This window comes from Cryptomeria japonica, chromosome 8 (genome assembly GCF_030272615.1).
Source record: "Cryptomeria japonica chromosome 8, Sugi_1.0, whole genome shotgun sequence".
In the NCBI taxonomy this organism is placed as follows: Eukaryota; Viridiplantae; Streptophyta; class Pinopsida; order Cupressales; family Cupressaceae; genus Cryptomeria; species Cryptomeria japonica.
The window spans coordinates 318068242-318086238 of NC_081412.1; the positions used below are offsets into that span (position 1 = coordinate 318068242).

General features: G+C 35.8%; 1 protein-coding gene across 1 annotated transcript in view; it reads left to right on the forward strand.

The window, feature by feature from the left end:
• Positions 1-17320, forward strand: part of LOC131061496 (COP9 signalosome complex subunit 8) — a 37005-nt gene extending 19685 nt beyond the window's left edge. The window contains exons 4-5 of the mRNA XM_057995201.2: positions 16401-16508; positions 16888-17320. Of these exons, the coding sequence (XP_057851184.2) occupies positions 16401-16508; positions 16888-17027 (248 nt within the window). The 3' untranslated portion in view covers positions 17028-17320. The remainder of the gene's footprint in view (positions 1-16400; positions 16509-16887) is intronic.
• Positions 17321-17997: the final 677 nt, after the last annotated feature.

The following is a 17997-nucleotide window of genomic DNA, read 5'->3' on the forward strand; positions in this document are numbered from 1 at the left end:
TTCAATCATCGTACTAGCTGCAACAACGGATTGATACACCTCCAATGTCTTCCCTACGGAAATAGGAAATGTCATCCTTGTTCTATGTTTCTCCTTCTGGATGAAATCAAATTCCAAAAGTTGTCTCACCACTTCCAATAGGATCATTCTGTCTGTAGGATACCTAGGAAGCTTGTATGGTTCAGACTGAAATCCCTGAATCCTTAGGTATGTGAAAGTGGTAAACTGTATGTACCATGATCCATATTGTTCTATTAATTCCGTTGCCTCCTTGGACAACCTCCTGTGGATTCCACCTTGCAACATCCTTGTAATGTACATGGTGAATGCATCATTCACCTTCCTATAATCTTCAATTCTTTTCATATTCAATTGTGGATAGCATTCATAACTCCTGTACTGCCCTTGTCCATTCCCGACTTCACCTCCGCATACCAATCCCTTGTATGTGACAAATCTCGCAAGTATATACACAAGGTAGGAAGTCATGGCAAATGACTTGGACCTCTCCACTTTTCTCAACTGAAAATCCAGATTGTCACTTATGATTTTTGACCAATTGATCATTGTTCCTCTCAGACAATCTTGGATAAAATAAAACATCCATCCATCATATAATGCACTTTGTGGCATCCCCATCACTCGGTTCAGTAGGAATACCAAGTCGCTATATTCCTCCTTCAAATCTGTGCACATGAGTGTCTTGGGTGCCTTGGAATGATGAGGCTTTGGCTTAATCATCCAGTCTTTATTCACTATAGTCTTGCATGCATCCACCTTAGCTTTGTACTTTGCCTCATACTCATCCTTCGTTCTATTCTTCATGTCTGCATTGTGTGGGATTCCGAACACTTTGGCAATGGCGTCCTCAACAAGGTAGGCAATAGTCACAACTTTGGGAGTCTTGATCATTCGGGAGAGAGGATTGTAGTGCCTTGCGCGCTCTAGGATCAACTCGCTGCATTCTATAGATTGCGGAAATCCAATGGCATGATAGATACCACTCCTTATGATGTTTGCATAGGTAGGAGAGGGGATCTGGTCTCTTGTTCCTAACATCCTCTGCCGCATCTGCTCCATGTTCAGGAAGTGCATATTCGTATCTGTGATCTCCTTCCATTTGGATGACAATTTGGATTTTGGATAGAATCCCTCCTGAACTATCTTCTGCTGCTCCTTTCGAACTCCAATTCCGGATTTTGACATTGTACCTGTACAAAGCTAGAAGTCAATAACTTCGGAAATAATCATCCTGATAATTATTTTCAGGGTTAAAAGTGTTCTGATTTCTAATGATTTGGACAATTTTAGGGATGGAAATCAGAAGTTATATCCAAATTTCTAACAAATTCTGAAAATAGAACTTAAATGTTACAAGATTAGGGTGTAAAACCTTCACAAAACCCTTAAAATTCATCATTTTCAGACTTAACTAAGGTCTGATATGTAAAACTAAGTTTGAAGACATCTGCATATACTCAGAAAATTATGTAAATTGAAGTCCAAATGAGTATACCAAATCTGGAAATGTCTTAGGAAAGGTGTGAAAGGTTTGATTTTCACTTCAAAAATGTCTAAAGACACCTTCCCAAGCTCTCTAATGGCTGCCCGTAAGTATGAAGACAACCCACAACATCTAAAATCAGTCATTTAAACCATGTTGCAGCAACCTAGAATGCAAATAATTGATGGAAACAATCTTCCCAAGGTGAAAACAATCAATTCGGGGCATGAATGTAGGACTGGTAAAAGAAAGTTAATCTGAAGACGAGTTTCAGACTTACCAGCTCCCTAAATAGTGATAATAAACCCAGAAAATGATCACAAAATGGCATAAAAATGCCTTCCAAATGAAATCGCCCAAGCTAGGAGGTGGCTGGAAATGAAATTTTTTCTGAGGATAACTTGCAACAATGGTGTCTCAGACCTGCAGCAACAACAACAGCCTCTGAAAATGTTCAAAAATGTCCTCAAAGTTGCCTCCAATCAAAATCGCCTAGTTGGGAAATTGCTGGTAAGTGAAAAGTATGTCTGACAATCATGTTTCCAGCCAGCAATGGAGGTCAGGTAAGCTTCAACAATGGCGGAAATATGCAGGTCTGAAGGTCACAATAGCAAGGGGCCACAATGGCAGCCAATCACCATGGAGGAAATACACCAAAAATGGAGGAATTTGACCTCGCAAATAAAATTGCCCTTCTTCAACAATGGTGCCACCTCCAAAATCAACCAATTCTGAAAAATACTCTCCAAAACTCGCTCCAATGGCCTCCAAATAAAATCACCTACGTCTGAATAGGCAGAAAATAAACTTCAAACACTAACTCTAGCCCCAATGGTGTCAAGTTGACACTTTAAAAAAATAAAATTCGCCCAGCTGGAGAAATTCACCCAAATCAGCAACTTAGCAATCACCATCAGCAAATATAATAATATTATAATGCTGGTCTCATTTAAACTTGCTTTTGCCTTGAGTTTTCACCACACAAGCAATGTGGGATAAACATTTGCCTTTATACTTGCCTGGGGAAAATCGATTTGCTTCTAGAAGGTGTAAATCATTAAATGTTTATTGAAAACCATTTATTAATTGTTTTTGATTTTAAATAATCGTCAATAATGACAAAAACAATTAAATTTGGGATCCTTTATATAATTTTTTTCAAATTTTAATTCATTTTTGACCCTTAGGGAAAATCGCCTCCACATTTGGATTAAAAATCCAAATAAAAATCGTTAAAATATTAAAAATAATGCTCTTGGGGGAAAATCGTCCCACTTTGGGATAAAAATCCCAATGAAATATCTTCACACTTGCACAAAAAGTGTCTAGGGGAAAATCGCCATCCATCTGGAATGAAAATTTCCAACTTCATTTCGTCACTTAGCTCAAAAAATCACCTTGGGGGAAAATCGACCCCTATCTGGATAGTTATCTAGACAAAATTTTATCATAAATGCACTTGGGGAAATTCGCCCATCATCAGGAATCGTCATCCGCACAAAAATCCTCAAATTTGATAATGAATAGCCTTGGTGGAAAATCAATCTGCATTAGGAAAAGTCATCCGCACTCCCAGGGGAAAAACGAGGGTCATCAGAAGGAAAATCGCCTTGCGTTAGGAATCTGAATGGGGGAAAAAAGTGGTCTATCAGAAATCCAGTGGTCTCCCTGATATAGTAAGTATTTAAGATATGTCCATTGAAAAGAGCCAGAATATTCGTTTTACAGAACATTCCACTATGTACTCTGAAATCTCTCTATCAGCAGCTAGAGGTTACTACAACATTTTAAGTTAAAGTAGAACACACACAAAAAAATCAAGACTATCGAGACTTTACTAGAACCAGATAATTTGGAGATCAGGGATCAGCTCTATCTAAGTGCGGAACTTGCATTGCTTTTCTTATACTCCTTGTGTCAATTAATGAATTTGTTGTGTCTTCAACCATCCCTTTAACATTTCGAGTTCCTATCATTTTCATGTTAGGGAATTTTAATGCACAATTCAATGCGGCACTGGATTTAGCTTATTTGCAGCTGATTTGCAGTTTGATTGAGTTCTCAGTTGGCCATCTGATATTTCAGAAACTGTATTATTCCTGATTATGATTGGTTCCTAATGCTCCATAAGGATGTTTTCTTTTTGTGTACAAAGCTTGCTGGTACATTTGCACTTAAAGTTATAGTTCCCAATTTTGTAAATGTGAATATCCAAGAATGATAGCCAAAACATCCGTCGTTATGGCATAAATATTGGAACGTAGAACATATTTGTCCACGGTGAGCTTCAAATCCTTAATCACTTGAGCATTTTTACCATATATGTGCGTTTCCTTATTAGTAGGATGTATACAGAACGACAACCTCCTTTCAATGACAGTTTTGTACATGTGAAACTGAAGAGACCTTGGATGTAACCTAAAAAAATTTCTGTTTTCCTCAACTATGTTTTCTGACTGGGCTTTGTTAGCTTCATTTTTTCTGCAAGATTCCCAGGTTCTGTTTTTACTTGAAGTTATTCCCAATCAGGTGGCATCATTGAGGTTCAAACTTTAAATCCAGTTTCACCATAAATGAACATGAGCAGATTGGATTGCCACAACCTAGTTGTAGAATGAATTTACACAGTAGCCCCCAAATTTGCGTAACCATAGCATCTTCCATTCCATAAAATAAGGGGACTTCCTTGAATGGCCTATAATCAGAACTAATGAAATAAGAGCTAGAATTTTAGGGGTTTGAACTTAGAATTAATCTACCAATTTAGAGAACAGATCTGGGTCTGGAAGCTTTAAGAGAAAAGGATCTGCGTTTCTGCTTCAAAACCTTTCAAGTTTGGAAACTTTTGAGATAATTTCTGTGGATTATGTATATGGTAATTTGATGAGATTCTCTAATTTAAGCACTAAGCCAAACCTTTTCTCTGTGATATTTTATTTTTGATGATGTTAATGATTATTTTTTTCTTCTGTTTTACTCAAGATTTGACAAGTTTCCACAATCTGAACATTTTGGCTCTCTATTTAAAATTAACTTCTAATTTCTGGGTACAAATTTGTGAAGCTGTTCCATTATTGATATTGACAATGGAGTTGAAAACCTGTCCTTAGTAGCAGGCTGTGCTTCCCATTTCTCCTTTTAATCAATGCTACTTCCAGTTTTTAACAGAATATGATTAAGGTTGTCCAAATCTAAGTGTGAACATTATCACCATCATTATACTGTTGTTTTTATTTATTTTGCATATACCAAGGATCACAAAACTTTATTTAACATTGCCAGAATGTGTACAATCTAGTCAATTTGTTGATTTTCTTCCTTTTTGGTTCCAAGTGCCCATTTTGATTACGGGAAAAGATAAGGCATGTGTATTTGCTCCATTTGAGCTGATGATTGATTGGGTAGAGAAGCCCCTCTTGCTGGGTACGCAGATGGGAGACTATTGAGTTTTATTGTTTGCAGGGCTGGGGCAATTCCTTTTGTGACTATGTGTAATCCTTAGGTCAGCAGGAGCAATTGATGTGCATCCCTTGCTGAAGAATTTCTCCATAGCCAAGCTTGATCTCGAGCTTCTTAATAAGCTTGGACTAACATTTGAGCTCCTAACCCCACTAACTGAAAATCATAATCTGCCTGGCAAGTTCCTCCTTAGGTTTATGGTATTATATGACAATATTCATTGTATTAGGTTTTCTTCTCAATTTATTCTGTTGTGCTTTAGAAATGTTCTCAAACTGCCATTTCACATTGCATGCTAAATTATTTGTAATAACTAATATCAATGCTTGAAGTCATTCTTATGAAATTTCCTATGTTCAGAACTGTTTTGTTCAAGGACGGGTTATTAGTTCATCGATTATAGGATAAAATATCATAACATTCTCTTTAGAATTTGGTGCTCATAATTACAAGGTTTGAGTTGACCTGATCATGGTCTGAACATTTCTGAATCAAAACCTGAAACTCATTTTTATTTATTTGTAATGAAAACAAATTTAGGAAAAGGTGACAGTGAGTTTGCACTTGTATAACTATAAAATACCAAATTAAAATTTTTATGATCTTATGAATCTGCGGACAACATACAATTCATTTAATTTTTGTATGTCATTATCTTGTGACAATTTAAATTGTGTTCCTGAATTTCTATTTTTCCTGAGAACCAAAGACTCCGAACAGCTTCGGGTCTGGGGACAGGTTCTACAGAAACTGCCCCAGATAGGGCTATATGCCTCATGTATGCCCCAGGTATGTCTGAAATGTACTCAGGTCGTCCAGGCCATGCCCTGACTGAATCCAGAAGGCACAAGCCCTCAAAAAACTGCAAACAACAATTAAAGAAAAAAGCTGCAATATGCTCTAGTTGACTGCCTTTCTGGCAAATGATTGCACCCAATCTTCTGATTGAGCAGTCATTATATGATGAAATATTAAATATATCAACCAGTCCCATCCCCGTTTATTCATATTCCTGGTCTTCAGAAGAGAAAAAACGAGAACAATGATTAACTGTTTGATATGGAGTAACCAGGAGGAGTGGGTTTGCTTTTGCTTGGAAGTGGTTGCTTCAGTGTGGACAATCTCTGTAGCTTTGCTTCACCTTTCCAGCTGTCGTGAATGAATAAGTAGGAGTCATCATTTCTTTCATGACACAATAACGTTAATAAGATCCAAAATTACATGATAATAGGCATTAATTTTTTATTTATATATATATGGATATTAGTTTTTCTTATTTCATTTCATTTTTTTGATAGGTAATAGGCCTTGGCCAATATATTCATTTCTTATTTCATTATTAATCATATTTAAATTAATTTATAATTTATTGTTTATTTATTTTTGAATTGGTAACGTTGGAAATTATAGCCTGGTTCGAGCCAGGGGAGGTCACAAACAAGAGACCTCATCCCCAGTGTAAACACGTGATTAATCCAACTAGTCTAAACCCATGAGCACAGTAGCCCAGCAGGGGCACAAAGCTTGTGAGCATGCTGGCCCAGTGAGGATTTGGAGCATGAAGTCACTGGCATGAGTGCCAACAGCTTCAATGTGAAGGTTAAACCTGTGACGACAATGGATCAGCAAGGGCACAATGCTTGTGATCACAATGGCACTGTGAGGGTTTGAACCTTGGTGGCTATAACAACAATGCCTCAATTTAACCATCACACTATGCCATGAACAGCTATTATTGATTTATTTATATTTGCATATTAAATTTATTGATAATATATGTATATTATTATTATTTTTATATATTTTAATATCATATGTATATTGTATGGTTGTACTATGCAATTTCAGGATTCATTTTTAATAAATTATAAAAATAAAATGTTATAAAGTTGATAAGTGCTGCAATCTGAGGGAAAAATTATAACCCGAAGCAAAACTGGAATATCATGACCGTGTGACAAATGCTATCTGGTATCTTCATTGTCTGTAAATTTTTTAGTGGTCTTTTGGTGGATAGTGCATCACTGGGGTACAGCGTACTTGTTCTTACACTTGTTTTGGTTCAAAGGGGATTTAGTTTGTTGTTAGAAAACAAGGACTTCAATTAGAGATTAGTATAATACACAAGAAAATTGTCGATGCACAGATCATGACATTGGTTAACCTACTTTTGAATAAGTTTTTCGTAAGACCATGGAAAGAGGTGATTTTTAAAAGAATTAGGAGCAGTATAGGATATGAGACTGATTAGAGTTTTCAAGTTCGTGAGCATTGAAAACCTCTAGAGTTTTCAGTGGTGAATATATTCAGGTTATTGCAGATAGTTTGTCAAATTGTTGAATATTGTTGAAGACTGGTGTGAGAATTTGTGATTGGAGTTGACATACTGAACTTGAATGTTTTGACCAACATCCTTGTCTTCATTGTGGGAATAGAATTTTATACATTTAACCGATGTTATGGGAGGAGAGTTTCTAGTTGTCATTTTGCATGGTTATTTTCATGGAGATGGCCAGAGTGTAATGTCCCCAAATTGGGATTAACCAGTTTGTGCCCAAATTTAACAATTCCAACAATATAATTTATGTAATGTCCCCTTTTATATGGCCTAAAATATAATTAAATAATTAAAATAGTCATCAATTCCTAAATGTGAAGTGACCACTTTTATGTGAATGGGCCACTTTGTTATTTCCGAAGCTAAAGTAATAAATTAAAAGAAAGGGAAATATGAAGAGAGAGGGAAGCTGAAAGGGTGGAATTGAAGAGTTAACCAGAAGGTTATAAAAGAGCATTGAGAGGCTTATTGAAGGATGTTGAGTTTTATTCTTTTATTGCTTGTAAACCTTGCTGTTCCAGAGTTTGGATTTGATCCAACTCAGTCTCTTGGGGACGCAAACCCTCTTGGGAAGTTCAGTTTCGGTGGTGAAACTATCCTCCACCCTAGCTGATGTGGGTGGAGTCACAAATTTTGTAATTGGATTCAATGTATGTAGTTTTGGAAATGTGTTGAAGTATCTTTCAGAGACAAATTTGCAGACAATAAGGTACAATAAGTTTCTGGTATTCATCTTGCAATTCTTAACAGCAAAAGGCAATATGTAATATCATGCTCCTCTTTGCAAGGTTATATTAGTATCATCGTGAAGTTTTGTGTATTTTTTTGAAGAGGAAATTGGGCTATTTAATTGCAAATTCATAATACTGCTGGTTGTCAAGTGACTACTTTAAATTTGAGGCAAATATCTATAGGTACTACTATTTAACAAATACATAGGTTAGTGAACTAGTACATTATGATGAGCATTATAACTAGCTAACTATCCTAAAATGAATCATTCTTTTGTTCGGTATGAAAACTCGAAAGGGTGCCAGTGAACTGCCTATCCCAACTAAGCCCGAGAGTTCGCAACATCCAACCTTGACAACTCGCCTCTTGTCCCACAAGTGGCAGGAATGTCCAACTATGACCAGTTCCATCCCTTGGGGTGATCTACTCGCCTCTTGGCCCACAAGCAACAGGAACATCCAACTTCAGTTCCACCCCTTGGGGTGGTCTACTTAGTTTAGGGGAGCCGGTAGACCACATCTCTCTAGCTTATTTCCTCCAACTTTACATTTGATTAATTAATGGGATTAATACATGTATATATGTAGAAATTAAATATATGTATTGATCTTATTATAATCAATATCTATAAATATATATAGGAAAAATGATTGCATAAAATACTTAGGATTTCATACCAAATTACTGGTGTAATACACAATGGCTGTATGCTTGAATCTGATTCACTTATATCAGATCTGTACTTGTTCTATGTCCTTCCTTTAATTAGAGTTCTGCTTTATATATCCTCAATTTGGCAAGAGAGGGTTATGTCCCTTCCCGCGGTTATAACCTCTCTAAGAGTGGTGTCCCTTTGAAATATCGTTTCTTTAACAAGTTGCTGTCGTAATGCTGCCTTAAGGAAATCATCTGTCTCTTTATCTAACGTGTCCCTTGGAAACTGTTTGTTTAGTGATCTTTTTAGGTATACAAGTTTGCCAATTAGGGAAAGGAATTCTTTTATGTGGAGGTTGGCCTAGATAGCAGAAAATTGCGAAGTCTTATGGATAAGGCAATTTTCTGCCGATAGACAGCTAATTGTTATTATATTGATTCCTTTTAAGGATGGTGTGAGAAGGTCTTAAGCGGGGACATGACAGTCCACCCTTCCTGAGATTGCTTGTCCTCAAGCAATGACGATTTTAACCAAATGTTTTTTTCAATGGGAGGGTCCCTAAACTAACCCTTGGATATTTGTAACCCTTGGATATTTGTAATCCTTAGATCCTCCTTGTGATATAAGTAGATTCTATAACCCTTATATTACCTTAAGTTGCAAATTTGAACTTAAACTCGTGGCAGCATAATCTCGAGTTGGGGATAATTTTCTCACACTTATTTTGTCACTTTGTAAATGGTTGGCACAATATCATAGATAACGTTAACGCAATAACGTATATATTAAGATGAGGATTAGAAGCATGACACACATCTTGTAATGTTCTATAAAGATTTTTTTTCCCTTCATTTGTTTTGGGGGTTCTATAGAGAGATTTCATATTTCGAGTTTTTCTGCGAAAGTCAGTTCTTATTGGTTGGATAATTTGTTTCCAGATCTTGAGCAACTACTAATTGTGCTCCTCAACACCAAAAGCTCCTTATTAACTCATCTTGAGTTTCTCCTAATAGTGTGGCTCCACCAAGTCTAGCAGGATTATAGAATAATAACCAGAGTTTTTCATTGTAACACTATATTCTTAATTATAGAAAGTTTAATTTTCATGTCAATTTGTTTAAATGAAAATAGCTGAAACCCAAAGATGGATTAGTATCTTAAAGAAGTATTGTGTTGGACATAATTTTTGTGGAACACAGAAACCTTGTGAATGTGCTTTTCCCTATTCAAACTACAGATCACTGTCCTCTTCAATAGGGAACAGTGTTGATACAAATAGCATCGGTCAGATAAAACTGATACAAACCCCTTTTTCATCAGATAGCATTAATGCAGATATATATATATATGTTCGATCTTGAAGATGTATGAATATATATATGAAGTAATAATAATTACTTCATATGTATATCAATATATATTGATATATCATGATCTATCGAACGCCTTCATAACTATCTATTTGCACTTAATAAAGATGCCACCGATATATTATCGGATGTGATTAGTAATGCACCAATTAATATATCGGGCTTGTTTAACTGCCACCGATTGGGAATCGGTTAAGGATGCCTTAGTTACCGATACATATTATCGGGTTATGCATTTACACCGATAACAATCGGTTAATATGAATCACGTAAAGGCACCGATTTATATCGGGTTAATTAGCATCATGTCGGCTGGGTAATGATAGGATGCGATCAAGGGTTATCTTGATCGGTTATGTCCAAAGGACATAACCGACCAAGGCAACTCTTGGTCTTCCCCATTATCTTATATAACCCGATTCATTTGCTTGGAGAAGGACATCGGAATCAATTAATGTTCTCTCTCCATCTGCAGGAAATAACAACCAGACATATTACATTGTGAATAAAAGAAATAAATACGCTATATTGTATTTCATATATAACTTGTTTTCAAATTGAAAATTGCTTATACTTTTACATGGTATCAGAGCCAAGTTGATCAAACCTGAGGCTATTCAATTTTGTGAATAATTTTAGAACAAGGTTATATACTACATCACATTTCTCCAATGGCCAACGCTATCAGATTCAAAGACAGACTCGGAGGTGGCGATGATTTTTCAGCCTGGAAGTTCAGAATCCAAATGATCTTAAAAGAGAACAAAGTGGATTCATTTGTTCAAACTAAAAATGATCAACCTGAAAATGAACCTGACAAAACAGCATGGATTGAGGGAAATGAAAAGGCCATTAAAATAATAGTTGATGGGGTGAGAAACAACATAATGCCCATCATAAGAAAACATTAGACAACCTATAAAATGTTCAAAGCACTTGAAAGTACATTTGAGATATCAAATGCAAGTCGAACTCTGGCATTAAAACAGGAAATAAATCATATCACCATGAACAAGGGGGAGACGATCAATGCCTACTTTATGCGGATATCAATTCTAAGAGATGAACTAGCAACTCTGGATTACGAGATCCAAAGCAAAGAGTTAACACTCATTGCTCTAGATGGGTTGCCTAGTGGATGGAGTACATTCGTCCAAGGCAAGAGTGCAAGGTCCAAATATCCTAAGTTTGAAAGATTAAGGGATGATTGTCTCCAAGAAGAATCAAGATTGAACAAGATGGGAATAAAACAAAAGAACATAGACGAAGACCTTCAAGTTCTAAATACTAACACAAATAAGACAACCAAGAAGAAGCAATTTAGGAAGAGGAAGGGTCATCAAGGCAAGAACACTTCAAAGAGAGACCTATCACATATTCAATGCTATAGGTGCGACAAGTTCGGGCACTTTGTTGCCAAATGTCCAGAGAGAGCCAAACAAGCCACATTTGCCAAAGCAGGAAAATCTAAAAGAGAAGATGACTCCCAAAACTATGTCCTCTACTCAACACTTACAAGCCATGCATCAAATAAGTCGAACTCCTGGGTGATCGATAGTGGCTCATCCAGACACATTACAGGGTTTAGAGAAGTGCTAGATTCCATGACAGAGGAGAATGATGAGGAAGTAACTATCGGAGATGATTCCTCACATCCAGTTAGAGGAATTGGTTCCTGCACCATCAAATTGAAGACATGCATATCATTGCAACTCGAAGGAGTACTATATGTCCCCGACATCAAGAGAAATCTAGTCTCCATATCAACCCTAGAAGATAACGGATACAGAGTAACCTTCATGGAGAACAAGGTGTTGGCTTGGCCAAGAAATTCTTCCATCAAGAAAGCTAAAGTCATTGGTCAAAGACAAGGCTATTTGTATGAGCTGTGCACAGAGCCCAACCTAGCCCTAATTCATGAAGCAACAAATGCAAATGAAGTCTGGCATAGAAGACTAGGCCACCTAAATTATAGAGCTTTATCATCTATGGGAAACCTTGTCACAGGTTTACCTAAGTTGCAGCAATATCATTCAGAGGCATGCAAGGGATGTGCCCTAGGTAAAAATATCAAGGGTGCCTTCCATAATAGTACTAGGAAGACAAGCAAAGTTTTAGAGTTAGTTCATTCTGATGTATGTGGACCCATGTCCGTACCCTCTCTAGGAGGATGTTTGTATTATGTAATATTTGTTGATGACTACTCTAGGAAAACTTGGATCTACTTTCTGAAGTGTAAAGAATCAGAAGAGATCCTTAGTAGGTTTAAAGAGTTTAAATCACTAAAAGAGAACTACTCAAGAAATAAAATTAAAATCCTAAGTACTGATAATGGGGGGGAATACACATCAGAATTATTTAAAGATTTTTGTAAAAACTCGGGGATTAAGAGGGAGCTAACAATACCTTATAATCCTCAACAAAATGGGGTAGCTGAGAGGAAAAATAGGACAATTGTAGAAGCTGCCAAAGCCATGATGATATATTTATTGCTGCTGTTAAAATGCTGTCATATATTTAAAAGTCTTTCTTTTAATGTCCCAAATGATGTGTTTTCTTAAAACATTATAAAAACTTGCCATGGTGTTGTGGATGGTCTGGCTGTCCCTGGGATGGTCGAGGGATGTCTTAGATGACCCCTGCTGGCAATCTTCGAGACGGCCAAATTTTCCCAAGGCATTTCCTATTTCTGCAATATGTTTCGGAAATGTTTCAAAGTTTTGAAGAGTTTTGGAGACGGCTAGGGGACATCCCCTGCCATCCTGCCATACCCAAAATGCCATTGGTGACAGGAAAGGGGGTTTAAGGGCCAGGTGCATGTCGAATAGTTGTTGCATTGCACAGTTGTTCCATACTACAGGCACAAGTTCAAAGGAGTAGTTGGAGTCTTGCATAGTTTTTCCATGCTAGCTAGATTTAAGAGAAGTAGTTGTCTAATTGTGCAAATGTTTCATACTAAAAGACTAAAAGTACATGATCAGGGGCACAACTTTTTATCATAGTGCGGTGGCAATTTTTTATGTGTCAGATAATGCTGAGTGATAGAGGATGGTAGTAGGCACAAGATTTCATTTTTTAAGGTATTGGCATTAGAAGATCAAATCTTGTGGGGTTTATATGATGAGATATCTAGGTTCACAAGGTTTCCGGCGGCTTTCTAGGATGTTCACTCACTAGGATCAAACTGTGAGCTCATGATTAAAGATGACCGTATGGCCTTTTGATTGAGTCGGTTATGTTAGCAATTATGCTTTCTTTAATGGGAGGTGTAGATTACTACATCAAAAGGTTGTAGATTACAGTCAAGAAAACAAGGGCTTAAGATCAAGTTGAATCATTTAGTGTCCAAATTATACACAGGAAATCTTTGATGTGGAGATCATCATATTGGTGAGCCAAATTTTCAATAAGATTATTGTAGATTGTGGAAACAGTTGATCATTAAAAGAACTAGAAGTGAAAAGGTTTAAAATGAGCCAAGTTTTGAAATACTTGCACTAAAAGTTTGTGAGTATTCAAAATGTCCAGAGTTCCTCAGTGGTGGATATATTTAACATATTGCCCATAATGTTGTCAAGTTGAATCTCTCGTTGAAGGCAGGTGTTAGTCTTGTAATCCCAGTGGATATACTGAAATTTGATGTTTCAATCTCCACCCTTGTCTTCATTGTCATAAGGAAATTGTACACCTAACCAACATGACAGGAGGAGAGTTTCTAGTTGCCATTTTGGAGCTTGCTTGCTTGGAAATGGCCTTTAGAGATTCAACATATGAAGAGGACTTATTGGTGAGTTCATTGAGGAATGCTTTTACATCTTTCATGTGATCTCGTAGTAGTTGGATTGGTTGTCAATTTGAAGCAGGTAATGTAGGTGCTGATGGTGAGGAGGGAAGATCGCAGAGTGATCAGTTTGTAATTTTGTATAGATTGCACTTTAGTGATGATCTTAACCTTGAGAATACAATGCATTTGTTTATAGATGGATATGTCATGATATTGACTTCCCAACTCTGAAGTGATAGTGAGGAAAATATAATGTGGTCAGCTTTTGAGGGGTGAGACATTCATCGAGGAATTCGTATAGAGTCGATATGATATTGCTTGGAACATTGCATAGGTCTTCCATATTACAGGGTTTATGTTGAAAAGAATAGTTGGAGCATTGCATAAGGTCAGGTTTACAGGAGTAACTGGAGCATTGCATAAGTATTTGATACTACAAGTATATGATCAGAGGATACAAATTTTTGGACTGGGCATAATTTTTCCATTACATGGTGGTGGCTGTTTTCAGTGTATAGGGTGGTAGAAGGAACATGATGTCATATTGTATAGATATCGTCATCAGGTGATTGGATGAATAGTTTGTAGACTTGGACTCATAGAGTACTCGGCAACTTAGAGAGTACTAAAAATTAAAATTTCTTAAAAACACATTTTTTGCAAAATTCAATTACAAATGTATTAAATTAAAAATTGACATCTTAAAAGAGAAAATACCTGTTTTTATAGCCAAAAAAAATGTAAAAAATTCATTTTAACTGGTGTTTTACTCTGTTGGCATTTTTATTAATGTTTTTTCTGTCTATAAAAATTTGTGAGTTAAACTTGTAAAAATTTGTGGAGTAAAAAGCAGAGAATACTTGGCAACTCGGAGAGTTTGCAAACTATGATTGGATCAGACTGTGAGCTCATGATTGAGGATGAATGGATGGACTTTTGATGAGGGAGAAAGTTAGCATTAAGAACTTTATCATGTTTATGGATTTAACCATATTGATTAGGTTCTTCTATCTTTAAAGATAGTTGTATTTACTCGTACACTTTGGTCAATGGTTCTATTTGTATTTAATTTATTTATGTTTGTATTTGAATATTAATTACATGCTCAAGAACTAAAATCTCATACTAAATGACCTCCCTTTGCAACAAACATATTGGAGGAAGGAATATACCGTGAGCTTATGATTGAGGATGAATGGATGGACTTTTGATGAGGGGGAAAGTTAGCATTAAGTACTTTAATAATTGTTTATGGATTTAACCATATTGATTTGGTTCTTATACACTTTGGTCAATGCTTCTATTTGTAGTTAATTTATTTTTGTTTGTATTTGAATATTAATTACATGCTCAAGAACTAAAATCTCATACTAAATGACTTCCCTTTGCAAAAGACATATTGGAGGAAGGAAGATTATATTTCTTACATTCTGTTTGTATTTCATTTCATATAAGCGTTTAATATGACATTTAGTATTTACTTATTATCATTAAAATGCGTTTGGAATGACCTAATGTTACAATGAAACTAAATGCCTCAACATGTTTTGGGGCCTAAGCATATGGTCCATCACCAGGAGAGGAGAAATGATGTGATAACGAGGGATGTTGGTCCAGATTCCTGATAAAGATAACTTGACAAAGCCATCGAAACCCTAACATTAACATCATTGAGCCTGTGGAAAATATATAACAGCATTAAAGTGAATAGTCCATCAAGAACAGGCTCAATAAAACCAACTCCCCATGCAATTGGTCACAACTGAAAATCAATAAAGAACCCCTATGATGAGAAATAGTTATTCAATTAATCATTGAGAGATTGATTAAATTTATTAACTAAAGAAACTAATTGGAGAGGTTATTGATCAAGGAACCTTAGGTTTGATTTATAACTGCTATTGCAACCATGCATGGCTAACACTTGAGTTTCATAGTACAAACATATACACGAAAGGATAATATATTTTCCTTTGAAGAATTCAATCCTTTCACATGTATTCTTTTGTTAAGGTTTAGTGAATACAAACCGGGGCATTTTCAAGCCAATCTGTGTCTCCTTTTGCCTACAACCCAATTTCAGAGGTGGTTACTTTAGGTCTTCTGAGTTTGTTCGTGGATGACAGAAGCATCTCTCCACCTACAGATCTTGGTGCCAAATCTGTAAGTTGCTGAGGATCAAATATTTTTGTGGAATTTTCACATTAGACAAATATTAATATTTTTTAGAAGAATAAACATAAGGTGCTTAAATATTGTAGTAGAAAAAACTACCGGTTCGTTTACAATTTTGTCAAATGCAGCAAATTTTGGCATACTGGATAGGGCTTGTCTAATGTTTTAGGAACAATTTGCTATTTGGTGAGTTTGATTTTCAAGAACCTGGCGAAATTATATCTCCATTCAACAAAAAATAACTTGTGTAAAAAGTTTCTGTGAAAAACCTTTGGGAAAAAAGTAGCAATCTTTTCTTCTTGCATTTCTGTTGGGGGATTAAATAACACTTAAATATATTCATCTCAAGAGAATTTACTAAGGGCTTAACTTTTGATATACAGAAAATTACAGAAAGAAGGTCTTTGAGCTACTTGTGGCAGCATACTCCACTATAAGTGTGGCTGACACAGCACAGTTCTTGGGAACGACAGAGACAGATGCAATAACATGTATGTTCCTTGCCTTTTTGTAAATTGTGTTAGATCATTAGCATAAACATGATAGACTCTTAAATTCTGTTAGATCATTAGCATAAATATGATACTTTTAAATTCTGTTATATCAGTAGCTTAGTTAATGCAAGGGTTGGTGGCAAAGCATAGTTCTTGGAAATGGCAGAGACAGATGCAATATCATGTGTGTTGCTTGCTTTATTGTAAACTCCACTAGATTATAATCAATAATATTATGATAAACAATGCTTTAGGTTGCTGTAGCCATAGTTGAGATCTAACATATCTGTTTTGAGGATTGGACATTATGGAGAGAATCTAATGGGTTGGAAGCACATTATTTATTAATTATTGCCTTATGCTATCCGCCATGCAGATACATTACAACGAGGTTGGACTCTGGATAATGAATTGCAGATGCTTACTGTAAAAGGAAATCCAGTAGTTGTGGACCAGAAACTAGATTCTAGCAGACTGCAAAATCTAACAGAATATGTTTTTCACTTGGAACATTGATATTCTATCAGTGGCCATATCTCTATTGCAATTCACCCATGACAGAAGAGGTTGAAATAGGAATTCCAAAAAATCAAATTAATGTGTTTTGCAAAATTGTTAAATGGGTGTTTCTTTGGGTCAGATGAATTTTGTAATTACAATATGGTTCTGGTTTTAAGATTCTCCAACGTAAAGAGTGGTCACATGCGTTTAAATTAGCTCTCAGATGCTCGTTATAGGACATACCTTGGTTCTTTGTGCATTCACAGAATTTTCCTTTATTATAAAGAATCTCATTATTTGTGTCGTTACCTTCGGATGAAATATAGATACGAGTGACCTGAAATTGCTGCAGTAACAATAATTTGTATTCTCAATCAATGCTAATAATTCATGTTATCGTGTGCTGTTTTGAACTTACTCAAATTTCTCATTTAAAGGCTTCCTGGCATATAATTATATATGTATTAATATCATTATTGGCCATGCTCCTTGGTATTAGGTAAACGTGCTGTGTAGTAATTTGTCAAGAATGGGATCCATTTTAACTTGTTAGATACGTCGTGAACATCTTACATGAGGATAATAACCTCAGTTGCGAGCTTTTCTTATGCTGGCCAGAGTAAAAGATTATCCTAATAAGAACGTGATTTTTGATTTTGATATTGTAGTTTGACCCCGCTATATTGTATATAGGAGGGCATGAAAGTTTGTACAATTTATTTTTCAGATATCGAAATTGAATATTTAAAAAAGTTACATGGGTAAATGAGTTTGACTCGAAAACTACAGGATAGCAGTATCATAATTTAAAAAAAACTATTCTTCTTTGAAGATGGTAAAGATAATCTAGCACAATATTTATGACCTAATGATGTACACCGTCAGCATTGACAATGAGTTCCACCAGAGCATTTCTATAGAAGCTTGCTAGGGGAAAGGAGCCAGTAGTAATTATAGGACCAATAACTGTCATCTTTTTGTCAAC